Source organism: Thunnus maccoyii, chromosome 13 (genome assembly GCF_910596095.1).
Source record: "Thunnus maccoyii chromosome 13, fThuMac1.1, whole genome shotgun sequence".
NCBI classification, from domain to species: domain Eukaryota; kingdom Metazoa; phylum Chordata; class Actinopteri; order Scombriformes; family Scombridae; genus Thunnus; species Thunnus maccoyii.
The window spans coordinates 6,676,105-6,695,237 of record NC_056545.1 but is presented as its reverse complement, the minus strand read 5'-3'; the positions used below and the strand labels follow the sequence as shown (position 1 = coordinate 6,695,237).

The following is a 19,133-nucleotide window of genomic DNA, read 5'->3' as shown; positions in this document are numbered from 1 at the left end:
AGGGTGGGGGTGGAGAGAGAGGAGTGACAGAGAGAGAGGAAGGGAGGAGGAGGGGTGACTGGAGAGTGTGTGTGTGTGTGTGTGTGTGTGTGTGTGTGCGTGAGTGAGAGAGAGAGCGAGAGAGAGAGAGAGAAAGAGAGACAGAGAGAAAGTGCATGCAGCTCTCAGTCATTCATCTCTCGGGGAGAGGAGAGGAAACTACAGCAGGACGGGAAGACATTTCTTTGAGAGGACAGAAAGGAAGCTTTTTTTTTTTTTAAAGTTCTGCATTCAATCTCTGACTGTGGAAGCCTCTCAGTTCAACCTCCAGCTGCTGATTTCTTTTTCATCATCATTTCCTTTTAAACCCCTACAAATACTGCACCGCTGCAAGTATTTCACATCGCTCCTTCTACTCAGCGTGGAGATTAATCCACCACTTCTCCTCCTGCAACCACGGACACTTTTCTCTCTGAAAACTGCAGATATAAGAATCAAACGTGAAAACTCTGCCTGTTTCCTGACAGGATCCTTATATCACGAGCATCTTCGGCAACTTGAATGTCTTTAAAACTTGGTCAGAGAGTCTGGAGCGCTTCGATGCGCCGTGCGTAAAAGGGACCGGTTGGTTTTTTTTGGGAGGTGGAGGAGGAGGTGACCTCAGGAGGACGCACCAGTATCAGAGCGCTCCTGCAAGATCTCCGGGAAGAGCAGGAGCAAGAGCAAGAGGAGGAGGAGGAGGAGGAGGAGGAGGGCGCATCACACTGAGAGAGAGCATCCTCCCAGCCATCTATCACCCTACAAACACACATCCTTAAAACAACAGGGCTACAGTAATGTTATAGAATTACAGTAGAGAGGGATATCATATATGCATTTTAGCAAAATAACATCCTGCAGCACCAAAAAGTAAGATAAAGACATCAAAAACATACTGCATGAAGTAAAGTACACGTAAATTAAGTCAAGATAAATTCACCACTGGTTTCCACAGACATACTGTAAGTCATTAAAAAGGATATTATAGGAAGATTGTAGAGATTTTTCACACACACGCACCCACGGACACCCAGGACACCCCAGCACGCCACCTCAGAATGGATCTCCCACCAATCAGAGGTAAGCATAAATTCATCCTGCCGCCATCCGATCTGCTAATGAACTATTGATGATTTGTGTGACCTTGGAATGAAAAAGTTCCATTTGATGATGTAAAGAATTATTCATAAGGGGTTTGTGTCGCTTTGCAAACAGCCGTTGCATCTTGGGATAGGATTTTATTTCAAGTTTTTAACTTGATATCAAGGCAGCGATTGTAGAGAGTCTCACTATACCGTATTGTTTTTGTCAGTTTTACTTCCGTTTTTAAAGGGGCTTAAACAATCCACTTAAACAAGCCATTTACCTTCTTATGAATTAGCCAAAATTTCTTATGAGATCAAGTATGAAGATCTGGTACGAACACGAAACAGAAAAGTGCACAGAGCGTGAGGTTTATTTATCAAACAGAGCAAGCAGGTAACTCCAGGTGAAAACTGTCACTTTCCAAATCCTCTGCAGCCAGAGGCACGAGATGAAGAGGAGAGAAGAAGGTATCTCCTAAATATCTTTCTTTCCACTTTTTGATCGGTGGTCAATTATGCAGCTGCTGATTTGTTCAAATAGATCAAATCTTACTCAGATACATTTCTGTTCCTGCCCTGTTTTCCATCTCCTGTCTTAGCTGTTGGGTTGGGAAAAAAAGTTTCATACTGTGATGATTTTTAAAAATCCATCAATCCATCTCGGCTTTAACATTATATATGTGTACTTCACATCTACTTCTCATCATTGTTGGTCAGTATTTACTACAGTTTAATGTTTCGTTGTATGCTTTGGCCTGTGGATGGGTGATGTGTGCAAACTGTCACCTCCCTGGTGGGAGTGAATTAGTTATGTGACAATTTATTAGTCTCCTTAGTAACATGCAATTTGTGTTTTTTTTTTACCAACTTTTGAAGTAACTTTTAAACTCTTATGTGACTTAAGAGTATATTAATGAATCACAAATGGAACAGAGGGAAATAGTCATATTAACTGATTGTTAGGCTGCATATTAACATTAGCCTCAGTGTGTTTTAGCAGTTTGTGTGTGTGTGTGTGTGTGTGTGTAACTGTGATGGGGACATGTGGGGTTGGGATTGATTGTCCTCAAGGTCGGATGCAGAATGTCAATACCCATCTCCGCTGGGGTGGGACTGGAGGGGCGGGTGGATGAGCAAATGATGGGGCGGACTGATGGGGAGGGAGGGAGAGAGAGAGAAAGTGAATGGGATGAGAGGCGCGGTAGCATCAGGCAGAGGGATTGACCAGGGGATGGATGGATGGATGGATGGATGGATGGAAGGGAGGGGACAGTATGTGTGGAGTGGAGGAATATGGCGGATAGATGAACGAACGATGAAATGGATGGATGGTTAGATGGATGGAGAGAGAGAGAGAGAGAGAGGGGGAGGGTGCGAATGGGGATGGAAGGTTTTTATGCCATAGCAGAAGAGCTAATGCACTGACTCTAATGCACTATAGAACCACAACCTTGTAGAAACAGAGAAAAGATTCACAGTAAAAATACTTTGTAAAAATAGCGTGAATTCCCAACTGAATTTAGAAGAAAAAGAAAGCAAGTCTTCTTTAAGGTATAAAAACACAGTAGAGTAAACACATAGTTTAGCTACTTTTTATCTGACTGAAAATAACAGTATACAGTTCACAAAAGCTTTAACATTTCTTCTTCAAAGAACTCACTGTCTTCTCGTTATCTTCTGCTACATAGAAATTACATTTTTGTATTTTCCGACAGTTTGAGATAAATAAAAAATGAACTGGGTAATTAACAGGATGACAGCCACCATGGCTAAAAAAAAAAGACAAAGCACCATCTACAGACACTCAAAATGTTAAAATCAGCAGAAATTCTGAGAAAGATGACGCCATAGTTTTGCCCTCACTGTTTGAGTCACAGGTGATCTCTGGGAAGTGCATTAATGAATGAGTACTTGGCAACAAGAAGGCAGTGATTGTACAAATGTTATAAGGTGTAGTTCCTCCGAAAGTCACTAGATGTCACAAGAAAACAATCACTGCATTGAAGTGAACAGTAAAACCCTACTTCTGTTTTCGAGTAAAATTTACATTCATTGTTTTCCCATAGTGGATTAGTCTCAACTAGTGCTGAATTCATTAGTGGATTGATCAGTTGATTGACAGAAAAGTCTTTGGCAACTGTTATAAATCATTAAAAAAGCTTTATGATTTATACAATGATTTCTTTGCACATGGAGTAAGTTTTTAACAGTCAAAACTCTTTCCAGGAACCAACTTTCTTGTGACTTTACATACAAGCAATAGAGAGATGACAACTGTATATAAATAAATACAAGTAAGATTAAGCCAAATGCCTCTATTTAACTCCTAAAACAGTGCCAAGCTAACAGGTTTACTGTAGCTATTATGCCATCTCTTCCAGTGTTTCCCCCGTAGTTATTTCTGAGACTGTCCTCCCAAGAAAAAAAGTCAGTATCAGTCATTTCAGCAACTGCCCAAAATTTGTTTTGTTTTGACCTTCAATGGCCGTAGGGATTATAACTCTTGTCTGTTGGGAGAAAGGGAAGAAATAGTGCGGTGATGTTGTTATATAGCCGCCAAAACTTGGAAAGAGAGTAGGTTGGGATGGTTGGTTGGGTCAACAAAACGTCGGAAGTCGGGAGATCACTCGCTTCCCGTTTGCTCCCGACAGTCAACATTGGTTTCTAACCACGATCAATCCCATTTTATGCCTTTATTAGGCAGCAACAGCAGAGAGATGACAAGAAAGGAGCCGGGGACAATGTGGTCGGCATCGTAAACCCAAAGCCACGGGGAGCCCAACTAAGCAGTTATTTTAATCCTTCTTTGCCTAAATCTAATCAAGTGTCTTACTTGCCTAACCTTAACTGTTTACTAACCATACTGTAGTTGTTGTAGTCTCCGTGTGCAGATATAGAAAAAAACATTGGCAGTGAATGTTCAAACACATCTGGTGAGTGAGTTGTTATTTCTTAGCAGGGAGGAAAAACGCTAAAGACAAAATTTAGACTATTTTTAACTAAAATAAGTGGAAGCAATTACAATTCATTGAACCACAGCGCAGAGAGCTTGTGATAGTAAAATCTTCCACTGAAAACAATATTAATAAAACCCTCTGAAAATAGTACTCTGAGAGTTTCGAGAGGGAAGTTTTCATTAGTCCTTTGCTTTGAGCAGAGATAATTCCCCACGAATGCTTATACCAAAACCAGGATTGATTTCAGGCAAACATAACAAACCTATTGTCTTATATCTTATATCATTGTTTTCTATTTAGGCTGATGGGCTGAGTAGATTGTTACATGAAATCTGGTGTTCTTCAATTTCAGTGAACATGTCTTCAAATAACTTCCTAAAACTACAACTTCCTCTCCAGCTCTCTCCCATGCTCTCCTCCTCTGTAGCTTGTTTTGACTTTTTCCATTTTTATCCCTGTTCCTCCACCTCTGGTTCCACCACTTTCATTTTTTTTATCCTTGTTGGCATCACGATCCCCCACTCATTCACTGTCTCTTCCCTTCCTCTCGTCCTCCTTCCCCACTTGTTCTCCCCCCCTCTCCCCCTTGCCTGGACTTGCTGGTCTGCAGTGTCTATTTCAGTCTTTCCGTTGGGGTCAGATTCGGCACATCCGGTATCTCATCCAGTTTATTGTCATTCAATCCTGCTGTGCTCCCGGAGGGCATCACGAGGAAGGCCCCTGGGTCTTAGTGCCTGACGGGCCTCACACATACACACATACAGTCATGCCATGCACTCAGAAAAGCTGGCAACACTGTAGTTAAATGTTTTGACCTTATGAATCTGCTGATTTAAATATGCTTATATACAACACAGGACATAATTCTCTTTAGCTATACAACTTAATTGAGTTTTATTGATTTCATGTGTTAAAGCCCTTTGTGATGACTTTGCATAATAGTAACACCCTAGTTAGAATTTGCTAGTAGAGTGCCTTCCTGTCACACTTTTGATGGCATTAGCAACAAACAAACATGTTGTCTATCAGAGTGGATCAAAAATACACAACTAGGATTCTTACATCCTCAAACAACCTTTAAAGGGGACATATCATGCTTCTTGTGATTTCCTGTCATTTATATTGGATAAAAGTGTTATATAAATGCAGCCATAGATGCAGTTATAATGTCTGACATCTGTGTTAAACATAGTCAAAGTTCCAAAACTTGGGGTGAATGTATGTAAAAACAAAAACAAACAAAAAAAACACACACACACACACACACACAAAGGCTGCCTTCAAGTCAAAAGCCAGGGCTTTAGCCTGCAGTCAATACTTTGTTAAGAAAGTTACCACCACTTCCCTATTAAACCGATCATTTGCACATGCCCACAAATGAACAAATGGACAAAAGCCTTTGTTGCTAAGATCATTTGCTAATGTTATAGCAATTAGATTTGGGCTTGAACGTGTAGGGATGCATTTTTGAAGTTTATATGTATGTATTTTTAATACATAGAAAAAGAAGTGAAATTAAACTACTACTGCATGTTTACGTAGCCTCCAAAACTACTGAGGAGCAGCTTCCAGAAGCTGACCAATCAGAACAGAGTGGGTTCATTGGGAAGGGTGTCTTAAAGAGACAGGAGCTAAAACGGCCTGTTTCAGACAGAGGCTGAACTGAGGGGCTGCATAAAGAGCAAGTATAAGATAAATATACTATATTTTCATTCTGGGGCTGTACTTTTACAGCCCCAGAATGAAAATACAGACCTGGAAACGTGCATGTTATGTCCTCTTTAAAGCTAGAAGTCAGCACTTTAACCTCAAAGTCACTGTTTTATTTCAGATCCAATGTGAGCAGAAAAGCCAAGGTGGAACTATGTAAAGTAACAGTTTTGTGGTACTGAATGAGGTCTTCACAGGACCACTCTGTTCCTAATGAATGGGACCCAACCCAACCCAGGCCTGAGTTGGGCTGGGTCCAAATAATGGTCAGCTTAAGTGGGTCAGGCTGGGTCCTGTTTTTTCACTGTAGGTCTCAGGTTGGGTCTCTTTAGGAAAAATATATTCATGCACATGGGGTTTGGGTAGGTGTTCCACTTATATTGCTGCTACTGCTTCTATATTTTAACTTTTACTTAAAGATATGACTACTTTTCCACTAATACATGACAGACTAGTAGTAATAAAGTTATAAAACCAGATGATAAAATACCAATATACACATAACAATTAAGCTAAATATAAGTATACTGCGGATGTAGACTGAAGCTATATCATTAATTTCTATATTTTCACTCTGCATTTCATTTATTCCATATTTTCATTCGCTCTCTCCAACCAACACACAAAAACACAAACTGGACCTACTATCTTGCTCCCTTCTTCCCATTAAATGACAACAAGCCTGTTATTGTCTCTCCTGTCTAACTTTGTCCTTATGTACTTCTCACTCTCTTATTTCTATCTCTTTACTGCTGATTGCTTGTAATGTTGACTGCTTAGAAATTTAAAGCTCTAATTTGTCAGCTACTGTAACTCAGTGTATTTCAGAGTTGTATCTTTTTTTTTTTTTTTACCATTGTGGTTTTCAGAGCAGCTGGTTTATGCATTGTGCTTATGTCTAAACTAACCACAACGTTACAGAAGTCCTGTCCTGATGGCTGGGTTGTTAAGTTTGATCCTTGTTACAATTTATAATCATAGGGAAGTAACACATTTCATATGTTCTTTTAAGTCAATATCGATATAGTTTTTTCACTTTCTCATTCAAGGGAATGGGAAGGTGTCCAAACTTTTGACTGTAACTGCACAGTTTAAGTAATAAATATAATGTGACAAAATACAGTCTTTTTTGGGGTCTAGCTACACATTTCATAGAGGGTTATGGATGTGCTGGAGTAACTCAGACTAATCATTTCAGTATTTCTAAAATCCTGGGTATGGCCCTGTCTGGAGTTATTGGAAGGTGTGTTTTTTCACTTTCAAAGTTGTTAAACTCACTGGCATGCTGAATGCACTGAGATTAAATTAATATTGATCTTCTCTGCTGAAAAACGAGCAGATTTCCTAAAATGTGTCGCTTGTAGGTTCTTGTTGGGTTATTTATTTACTGCGACAGTCACTTATAAAGTGTTATTATGTATGTATGTTATTATATATGGAGCCCATGTTCTCCTAAAAGAATGTGTTTTATCCTTCGATGAGAACAAGAGGAATGAAAAGGAAACCAAGGAGGCCAAAAAGGAGAGAAGAGCAACAAGAGTGAGGGGAGTAAAAAAAAAAAAAAACAGGACAGCAGGGAGGGGATGAAAGGGAAGAATGAAGGGAGGCGGTGAAGGTGATGTAAGGGGACGAGAGGAGGTGAGAGGATGGGGGGGGGGGGGGGGGGGGGAATGAGAGGAAGGGAGGATAGAGGAGGAGAAGACAGGAAAGGAGAGGAGAGGGCAACCCCTCCTCATTCCAAGGCGAGGGGTCACTGCAGTCAGTTTTAAAATAGCCTGAAACCATGATGTCATTGGTGAGAGATGCAGTGATGCTCTGTCCATTAAACTCCATCGACCATCAGCAGGTCGAGTCCAGACTCAGCGGAAGTGAGAGAGTCAGCGGGCAGACAAGAGACCAGCACAGTTTATAAGTTTCTGTCTGCTTCTGACATCTGAATTAGTTTTTAAGCCTAAATGGTTCCCACTACACGGATTTCGTCTTCAATACTGAGACTACCAGGAGGGATGAAACTTAAGTTTGGTTTGTACATTTTCTACAAACCAACTTTTAATTGAGCAGTAAATATGTCTATGAAATGAGTTCTACATTCCTGTACGGGAGATTTAAAATGACTAAATAAAAAAAAAGAAAAAGAAATAAAGTGAAGTACAACACACATTATATATTTCTTTTTTGTTTGCATTTACAGTGTCATAATCAGATGAAAACATACTGTAAGTTAAACCCTGGCTCACAATAGTTTCATTGAAAAATCTGTAGTTTTTAGCAAACGTTACTCAAACAGCAGGATGCATTTGTTGGGGACTATTTTCAGCAGCGGTTTTATATACATTTGGTGCTCCTGTGAGTATTAACAGTAGTAGGATGCTGTAAGTAGGATTGAGCCAAAATAAAATACAGTGTTTGTGTTCATGATAATGAAGGAACAAGTCAACCAGTGCAATGGTGGGGCTCATTGATGTGTTTTTAATTGTTTTTGCACAACATGGAGGTCTACAGCATAGAGGAATTAGCATAATCAATTAATTGTTGGTGTGAGTCTTTTCATTGGATTTGTTGATTAAAAGAAAAATGTATAATATTGCCAGGTTTATCCTTATGATGAGGCTACTTTAAGAATGGGACCCCACTTGGTCATGAAGCAAAAACTGACTTTTTTTTTTTTTTTTAGGTCAAAACAGTAGGATATCATTTTTGTCAAACAATTGTGAAGACTCAAATATATTTCCTCAAATAATTATATGTGACATTCATGTAAATGTTCAAATGGGCTAACTGAGGGACTCATAGGGGTTGTTTCACCACGCAGGTGAGAGACTTTAATAGTTCTGAAGACTGTCTGAGAAATAGACAGTACATAATCTGCCATCATCTGTTTGAGAAGTAGGTTTTGAGGGGACGATTTGCCTCAATGTGCACAAACTATGTGTGACACATAAAAACAGAAAATCAGAGGTCAAAGTATGTACTGCTCCTGTGCCCACACAGAAGTTCTCTTCTTTTTTTGCACATCATAGATGACTCATGAAAGACATTGGTTTTGCATGTTCTAGCTCATTAACTACAAATTATAAATGGTTTCCACTATTGCCCATTTTCCAAACCTCACTGTAAATCTGATTTCTAGATTTCAGAACGCAAATGGTTTCATTTCTGTATGCAAAGAAAATGACCTTGCAGAAACTTTAAAATCACTCGGACAGCAACATACAATTTGTCATCTTAGCACTGCAGTTACTTAAAGAGTGTCAAGCACCTGTAACCACACCCGACAGTGATGTCACAGAGTCCTGGAGTACATCTGTTCATCACTGCAAAGGTTACTGGAGTTCAGCAGGAACAAGATTTTCATGGGGTGTTAAGTTAGTGTTTAAAAGGGACCATTTTAAAAACTCTCCTTGGCAGTGCGTTGTGCATAGACCACATCCGAACATTGATCGTCAGCTGCCAAACATTATTGCCAGAAGACCAACAATTAGCTAATGGATGTTGCAAAATACTGAACTCACTCACTACAGTGGATGCAGACAGGCAGGCCAGTGACAAATAGATGTCTGTGTGTGTGTGTTTTTGCAGTTTATTAGCACTCATTTAAGTATTTTAGCTCATGTCTGAATGATACATCAACATTTTTACACAGATAAATTTGTTTTGCCATTTTCTACAGCTGATGCTTTGCAGCTCTGCCTTTTCAAACTATTACTAGCTGGTGTCTCTCACCTAGATGAAAAGAAGTGATGTGTTTTATGTTTCTGGTTTATTTGAAAAGTAGAAGAAGAACTTGATAGCTAGCATGAACAGTGATAGCTGAAAAGAGAAAGAAAAGAGTTCCACCTTAAGAAACTCAAACTCAGTCCTTAACTTTAATTGACAAGGGATTTCTGGAAGTGCTGCCCAGAAATGTAATAAGCCCAAAAGTGGAGAGTATGTTTAAAAAAAACTGTACATCGACACATTAAACCAAATATTTAAGAAATATGTGAATGCTTGACTTATGTATGTATTAACATATGTGTGTATTCTTAACTTACATAACTTAACATATGTTTTTATGCATTTTTATTCAGTTACACAGCAGCCAGAAGCCTCAGATGAAACCTGGCAGTGTAACTGGTGATTGGCCAGCAGAGATAAAATGTATACAGTGTGTGTTTTTGTGGAAAAGAGTGATGAGAGCAGGAGTGTGTGAGTATGTATGTATGTGTGTCCATCCCAGGGCAGAGGCTCACCACTGATACTCCCCCAGCACAGAGGTCTATCCTCAGGTTACCACTGACGGCCTGTTGAAACACCAGCTCACTGTGACTGTTTCTCTCTGGTTTGCTTCACATTCGTTTTATATATTTTACACGAGCAATGCTTTGGAAATTCATCATAGAAAAAAAGATAAATGAACAAAGACATTGTGTATTTGTGACACTAACTCTCTCACACTCACTAAAATGTCATATTATATGTATAAATACTACTTTATTGTTCCCCCATAATGTTATTGAGTACCAGTTTCAGAGGGAGAGAGTGATAGAGAGAGAGATGGAGAGGATGGATGGATGCCTCTCCCATCCTCTTTCCTTTCCTCCTCTGAGCCAGATGGATTATCTACTAAATAAAACACTCATTGTGCTGCCGGCCGTGTTGGTTCTGTGTTAGCCATAAACCTGCATCAAGTTTCCCCTGAGCGTCAGTTGCATTTGTGGGAACATCAATGATGAGGGGAGCATGTGGTCCAAATATAAAAAAGGATGTGGAAATATAAGAAGGGCCAAAACAAAATGATCAATTTTCAGGTGTAACTCAGCAGTGGAGGTTTTAGAAACACCAAGAAAGACAAACATTTTTGGGTATCATATGTACATTGTTTTTGAGTAAAATGTGGCTGTAGAATTATTATCACAAGTTGGCATTAAATGGTCAATTAATCAGATTCTATGTCTTGTTAAATTAATCTTTTTATCAGATGAGAATGAGAAAATGTTGGACCTTTATGTATTTGCTCTGGCTCATTTTTTTGTTTGTAGAGATTTCTTTTAATATACAGTATTGAAAAAAATTGGTATCAGTACAGAGACCCGTGTATCATATTGTTATCATATAATTTGGACTATTTTTACAACATCCTCTTATAAAAATATACGTTATAAAAGTAAATCAGTAACAATGGTAACTGACTTAAATAAGTCACTTACCATTAAGTCATTTTTATGAGGAAAAAAATATGTCCTCATCCATGGTGTGTTTCCAAATCCAATTAAAAGGATAGGTTCATAACTGTTCAGACTGTTCTTAAACAATAGTTAGGTGCCCAAAATAATCAGTGGACAGTTTTTTCTTGCTGTGATCATTCTTCCTGTTCATACTGACCATTAGGATATCCTTATAATACAGTATCAATCCACAGCCTCCACACAGAGGATGATAATGAGGCTTCAGTCGTCCAAATTAGTCAAATCAAGTCAAAATCTTTCAAAGTTACAGTCTTTTTAGTGCCAAATTCCATCTTTTTTTTTATTATCCTTCCACTGCAGCTGGACAGGAAAACACTGTCTGTGAGACACAAAGAGGGAAATTTTTACTAAAAAGACCAACTGTGGAAGATATTCACTCTGACAAACTCAGATGACTGAAGGCTCATATTATCATCATATAAACTACATTTAAATACATTTATTCTCAAAATGAGGACTGTGGATTTTGGCCCCCGTCACTATTTGTAAGCTCGTTTGGAGGGGATCTTGTAATGGTCAATATGAACAGGAGCAATGATAACAGCGAGCAAAACCTGTTTCAATGTTCATTTGGGTATCTGACTATTGTTTTAAGACAGACTTGAAAAATTGGGAACCTGTCCTTTAAGTGGATGGTTAAAATAAAAAACCTTAATAAATATGGACTTGTACATTATAAAACTACACCACCACGCAAACTCACATTAAGTTCTAAAAACACACCGGCAATTTTTGATAATTTTTGCAGTTTGCAATGTTTTAATCAGACAAAATACCAAAGTAAATGACTGCTCTGTGGTCTGCCTCCCCCCCCCCCGCCCCCCCGCCTCGCCTCTTCTACTGGAAGATGTGTTCTTGGAAATCATGTTTGGGAAGTCAGCTACCCAGAATCCTCACACAATCACATACACATTAACACACACGTGACACACAGAAAACACACACACACACACACACACACACACATCCCCTCAGCTCCACTTGTAATGTGAGAGGGGAGGGTGCAGCCTGCCCCGCCCTCCACCATTCTCTAACACACACACACACACGCACACGCACGCACACACACACACACACACACACAGAGCTCTCATCCCAGCTGTTGTTGCTGGGGGATTGATAACAGACACTCTCCAGCACAGACATCCAGACAAACTGAGCATCACTACCCAAAACAACTGTAACCCTCGACGTAGCCAATCAGCGTAGCCGAATCAGGTGAAGCGCTAACGCAGACGCCAGAGACACTGAGACAGACTTTTATTTTCCTCCACGTGTCTGCTAGAAATACGGTTTAAAAAATAAAATTGGAAAATAAATTGACACCTCTATCCACTTTGTATATCCTTGTGGGGAAAGATTTCATCATGAAATAAGCCGACATTTGGGTGAATGTTTGTTTTAGTCTGTAACTAACGATTATTTTCAATACTAGTTAATCTGACAATTCTTTTCTTTGATTAATCAATTCATGCACACGTTCCTAGAGCTCATGATGATGACTGGACGTATCTTGTTTTGTCTGCCTAACAGTCTAAAACCCAATGAATCATTTGTACCATTTTGATCAACATTTGATAAGATGGAACCATTTTTAAATGACTCAACTGTTATTAATGTCCGTTGATTGGATCATTTCAACACTAGTTTGTATGAAGTTGAGATTGAAGGGATGTTCCGCTATATTTTTCCACCCAAGAGGACACTTTTTCTAACTTTTTTCACATAACTTGCAGTATTTGTGTCACATTGGGGATTGGCAATGGTCGGCTCGACCGACCAGTAAGTAAATATGAGGTCATGGAAATGGACGGCAGGCCTCTTCTTTTTAACAATTAGATGGGCTGATAGGCGGGCAGAGTATGAGCAAGCTGCGGCCACCGCTCTGCCTGATGAGATTAGTCACCAGGACTTCTCCTCTTTCCTCGGACTAATTTGAAAATGCATCCTCATCTAACCAACCTGGGCCCCCTTATCTGTCGCTTTATGGATGGACCTCTGGAAGGAAGTGACTGAGTGATGGATACAGAGAGGCTAGAGGGGTATAGAGCCAGAATTTGTTCAAAAGTCTCTCCTTGGAAAGCCTGGAGGACAGGAAGAGGGTTTTTTTTGTTGGTTTTGTTTTATTTTTGTTTTTGCATGCTAATCATCTCTCCTTCCTTCCCTCTCAATGATGGATTGCCATTCTTGGGTTTCATCCACCTCCCCCATCCCCTCTTCTGTTTGCTCTTCTCTTGCTTTTGCACTACATTTTCCAGAGGCCGCTTGTCTTTTTCTACTTTCTGTACTGAACTGTTTACATAACTGCACATAAACAGGGCATTTTATAATTTACTGACCAGTTTTATGTTTGGTTCAGTTATTTCTTAATTTAATGTTTAAAGAGTTTTTTTTTTTAATTTGATGTACTGGCTGTGGTGAAAATCAATTTGTTGTGTAGCAGAAACCTGACCATATTATGATATATAATATATTGATAATGAAAAAAACTATATGAAAATCATGACTGATCATGATTTCAACCATATCATCCAGCCCTACTGTTTAGTAAACCTCTGTATAGTTGCTGCTGCAGATGTGGGGTCCCAGATGAGGACTATGATGTCCACTTTGGATTTTCTACTGATACAGTCTCAGTAATGTTTAGCTGAAAAAGATGAATCAGTAGCAACAAACAACAAAAATAGATAATACAACTGAAAATGATAATATAATTGATCGATCGTTTCAATTAATCAGTGCAAGTCTGACATGATTAAGGGCTGGAACATGGACATGTGTTTCGCAAAGCTGTTTCTTTTATAGGCTCATCTCTGAGCTTCCGTGACTGCAGAGACGTCTACATATACCTTTGCAGAATAATAATTCAAACTTGCAAGAAAGAAAAGAGCAAGCAGAGCGACACCTGGTCTGAAGATCGGCTTGTGGTCAAAACAGACTAGTACATACTACTATATGTGTTGTCTGACTATATCTGAAGATAAAAGTATGTGTTCTGACAACCACAGTCGAAGGCGGGGTGAAAAGCCAGAGACACAATTATTCTTCAGATATGGGAATAGTGAGCTGCACTTTCTGACAGTCTTTCCTCTAAGACATTCATATTGTCGAAATTGGTTGTAATTATGAAAAATTGAGAACGAGAGCTCGGGAGAGAAGTTCAAATGCTTTCTACTTTCTCACCTTCACACAACAGACCAAGAAGGCTTGTCGAAAACAGCCACCCCCCTCCTCCCCCCCCAAACCCATGAAAACCCATGTTAGAAAGTTGTGGGAGGGAGGGTGTTTCAGACGCTGTGGAGGAAGCACACGGACGCCTGAATGGTCACAACACTGTATTGCTTCCTTCAACCATATACTCCTGAACAGAAAAGTCAAGGAAAAAGACATTTAACTGTTTCTCTTTTGTTCTGGCAGCTCAGTGTAGATCTGTACTGCAAGAAAACAATCTGAGGAAAACAGATGTGAACGGGAAACTTTTGATACATTAACAGTGTTTTTAGAATGACTCTGGATTCACGTGAACGCAGCCCAAAGATGGTCATTTGCTGCGGTTCCTCCTCTATCTAATCTCATGATCTGAGCTGCTTTAAATGCATTTCCATTTGGCCTCATTACTCTCCGAGAGGACCAGCCCAACGTGAGGAGCGAGCCAGCCATCTCTTCCCCTTGGCCACTTGGCAAGACTGCAGCATCTTTGTGTGTGTGCTGCTTAGCGTGCATGTGTGTGTATATATATATATATATATATATATATATATATGAGTGTAAAGTATTTGTGCATGCTGGTTGGAGAGGGTTTCTACTGTTTTTTATCATACACACACACACAAAGAAACACATTTTCCTTCCAAAGCTAGCAGCAGATATCACAATATCAGAGTTTTTTTTTTTTGTCTGAGTTCTGTCTTTTCATTCAGGGCTCATCTGATGTTTGACCAGGGAATCAAATCAGCTGCATATGCATTCAGCTACACTCAGACGTTTTATTTAATTTAGCCTGTTTTGCTTGTGCATTTACTGCACTTGTAAGCAAATTTATAATACCTTTTAAGTATTTATGGTAAATGGTAAATGGACTGCTTTTATATAGCACTTTTATCCAAAGCACTTTACAATTTGCCTCTCATCCAGCCATTCACACACTCCAATGGCACTGAGCTACCATGCAAGGCACTGGACTAACCATTGTGAGCTGCTAGGGGGTTCAGTGTTTTGCTAAAGGACACTTTTACATATGTAAAGGGGGAGCCAGGGATTGAACCGTCAAGCTGAGCCACAGTTTAGTTGCTGTCTTACCCAACATTACAATGAAACTACATTTTCATATATCACAACACCTTGGAGGATATTATTAAGCTACTATAACCACTTTACACTTCTTTTTTTGTGGTCGGTTTAACTCTTGGTTTGGTCCATTTCCACAGTGATTTAAGTGGTAACAGCATAATGAAACATATTCTTAGAGCTGCCAAAGAATGTACGGAGGCAGCAAAAATGTACACAAAGCCAACAGACAGGTGTCAGACAGGAAATTTGCTTATAACAAAAGCTTGGGAGAAGGAAGATGTTGGTCACATTTTATCAAATAAAGTCTTTAAGAAAGCAAAAAACATGTCTTGTCAACTTTCACTTTGAACCAGCAAATGCAGAAAAACATGGATGTAAAGTAGTAGTTCAGTAGTTTCAAGTAATTTCAGAGGATTGTTTAGGATTTGTTTACTGAAGTCATAAAACCCCAAATTTGGCCAAAGGTTAGGGAGCCGGTACAGCTGAGGTGGGACAAGCAAACAAAATCCACCACATTAAAAGGACCAGTGTGTAGCAATTAGTGGCATCTAGCAGTGAGGCTGCAGATTGCAAGTGAATGAATACACCTCCCCTCCCCTCCCAGCGTGTAGGAGAACCTACAGTAGCCGTGAAACTCGCATGAAAATCGCAAAAGGCCCTCTCTAGAGCCAGTGTTTGGTTTGTCTGTTCTGGGCTACTGTAGAAACATGGTGGTGCAACATGGTGGCCTCTGTGGAAGAGGACCTGCTCCTTATGTAGATATAAAGGGCTCATTCTAAGGTAACAAAAACACAATGATTCTTATTTTCAGGTGATTATACACTCATTAAAACATACTTATGAATATTATATTCCATTTCTGCCAAGTCGTTCCACTAGATGACACTAAATTCTACACACTGCACCTTTAAGTGTGATGGGCAAATGTGCCCCAAAAACATATCCCCATTTAAGGATCAGTTCACCCAGTTTACATAGATATATTTATTCTCCTAACCCCTAGTAGTGTAACCATGCAGATAAGTTTTTATTATTATGAAAACAGTTTATATAAAAATACTACTATGAAAAAAATGTATTTTTATTTATTTTTTACAAGCAGGGTAAGACCAAAACTCTGTTTTTTTTATATTTATCAACTGTTTTTCTAAAATAAGGCATCTTTTTACTGACATTTTGCTCAGTGGAAATGATACCTTCACTGATAAACTAAAGAAACTAAGCCATTCAAAAGGAAGCATATCTGTTGATGCACAAACACACGTTGCATGAACTGAACCTGCGTCTGCACTGTTACCCTACAGTCAGTCTAACTGCTTGGCCTCAGTGCCAGCCTCTCTGTCTGCAGGTGGGTTTCCTCTGTGGCAGCAGCAGCTGTGTTCAACAGATGTTAAATTACAGTGTGGACCTCATGACTGTATCTCTCTGGCTCTGGCAGGCTAATAATAGCGTTAGCCTGAGCAGTGGAGAACCTCAGCGGTCATGATGACATGGCTGATGGTTGTTTGGAAGCTGTGCTGCCAAACTCCATCTTTGATCAAATGCTGCTTGAATATTTGGAGTAATATGTAAGCCACTGTTTGCTGTACACAATGTGGTGCCTCTTTCTGCCAGTAATTGAGGCAAAATTAAATGTTTTTGTTTGCCTTACATCAATATTTCATTTTCTATTTGCCCTCCATTTTAATTCACTAAATGTATTTTCTGATTTTTCTTTCTCCACAGCAAACAATCATTATACCTATGATTATAATGGAAGAATACAAATATATAATGACATACATAATTGTTATTTGGTAGGATGCTACAATATCTGACTTTTTGTGACCTGTGACTTTTTTTTGCTTGTTTGAAGCAAAGTAAAATCTTAAGTGGTAAACCTCTGAGATACCAAGCAGCATTTGTGTGGTACGTTTCCCAAACCTCTTCTGTCAATCAAACACTGGGAAGGACTATCATTTCTTCATTGGGTTTCTGCTACTTTTCTGCTACTACTAATTTGCTGCTTTTCTCCGTTTATATAGTTGGGTTAATACAGTTGGGTTTTGGACTGCTGGTCAGGCAAAACAAGCAATTTTAAGATGTTGCCTGATGCTCTGGGAAGTTTTTCCACAATTTTATGACATTTTATAGACTATATGGTTATATATTGTGGTTATACAGTATATAGTCTGGATTTGCAGCTTGACTGTGTCTGAGAGAATCTGGGGTAAATTTTCTCACTGCTTTAACCTTACAGTGACATTAATAGGCTTATAACTGCAAGGTTGGCAAAGTTTCAAAAAGCCTAAGTTGTGCTAGCTGCCATAAAGTGAATGCATTTTGTATTTGTCTGTAATAAGCTTGTCTGCTAAGTGAGTATTATCATTGTCTGGAGCGCTACTGGGGTGGAATCATCGAAAGTTCAATTTAGTATTACAAACCACAGTCATGGTGTTTCTCTCTGTGTTTACAGGTTTATCTGATGTGCCGTGAGCGTTGGGAGCACCTTGCCCCAGCCCCGGCCTGCAGCCCTGGTGCCACCCGGCCTGGCTCACCAGGATGGACCCTGCTCATTCCCTCAGGATGGACGGGCTGGACCTCCAGCAGGTCCCAGTGCTGTCACTCGACCAGATCCGTGCCATCCGGGCCAACAATGACTATGTGGAGCGGCCCGTGGTACCGGAACCGGTATCCCAGTCCGTATTTTTTTATGCTCATGATGACGGTCATGGAATATACCCTCACCACCCCCAGACTTCCCTGCACTCTGCCATGCCCCGTAGCCAAAGTCAGCAGCAGCATGCACACCTGTCCCACCTGAGCCGTTCCAGTACCATAAGCTCCTCCATCTCTCGGACCAGTGCCACCTCAGACCAGAGGCTACTGGCAGGTCTGACACCATCTCACTCTGGCTTAGGTTCGGTGGTTCGTTCTCAACCTAAAGGAGAACTCAAGCCTGATGCTTCTCTGAGTAAAGGCTTGGCAGAAGATGAGGCTGAGCTGGGCCTTCATCTGTTCATCTGTGAGCGGTGTGGTCGCTGTAAGTGCCAAGAGTGCTGTGCCCCCCGCCGCCTGCCTTCCTGCTGGGCCTGTGGACAGCGCTGTCTGTGCTCTGCTGAGAGCGCCGTGGAGTACGGCACCTGCTTGTGCTGTGTTAAAGGCCTGTTCTACCACTGTTCCGCCCAGGATGACGAGGATAACTGCGCTGACCGGCCGTGCTCCTGTGCTCCAGCCCACGCTTGTGCCCGCTGGGGCACCATGGGGCTATTGGCACTCTGCCTGCCCTGCCTCTGCTGCTACCCCCCCTGCCAGGCTGTGCCTTGCCCTGTGCCAGTGTGCCCATGACCGTGCCACACGTCCTGGCTGCAGGTGCAGCAACACCAACACTGTGTGCCGCAAGATCTCTGCCTCCAACCCCAACCCTGGTCATCCTTCGCTCCGCAGCAAGGCCCTGGAGAAGCCGTTATGACAGGCCTGGATGGGGGCCAGATAAATCAGTTTCCCCTTAGCCGTCGCCAAAGCAACGCTGTCGCCAATCAACAGTGCCACAGCTGACATTGTGACAACAATGCCATTGTGACCCTTACCTACATACAACAAGCCAACCAACCAACCATGAAGTGTTCACTTAATGTACCTTGTATTTACTTCTTCTCCAGCTCAGGAGGGACCAAAGCTTTACTGTGCCTGTTCATGTTGGAAATGTAATTCCTAAAAACAAAAACTCATACTGAAGAAAAAGAAGCTGTTGTGCAAGACGTCAAGACAGAAATCACCTTTCTCCGCCTTCTGTGGTGTAATCTGGACGTTTAAAATCTATTTATTGTTGAACCTCCTTCCCACCCAGCCTCTGCAAAGAGAAC

At 40.5% G+C, this 19,133-nt stretch overlaps 1 protein-coding gene across 1 annotated transcript; it reads left to right on the top strand.

Moving 5' to 3' along the window:
* The first annotated feature begins 194 nt into the window (after positions 1–194).
* On the top strand, positions 195–18,743 carry LOC121909721 (protein sprouty homolog 3). Its single transcript, XM_042430339.1, is given in 3 exon segments — positions 195–1,098; positions 17,744–18,570; positions 18,572–18,743. Coding segments are annotated over 2 exon segments (909 nt in total). The 5' UTR covers positions 195–1,098; positions 17,744–17,829; the 3' UTR covers positions 18,740–18,743.
* Positions 18,744–19,133: the final 390 nt, after the last annotated feature.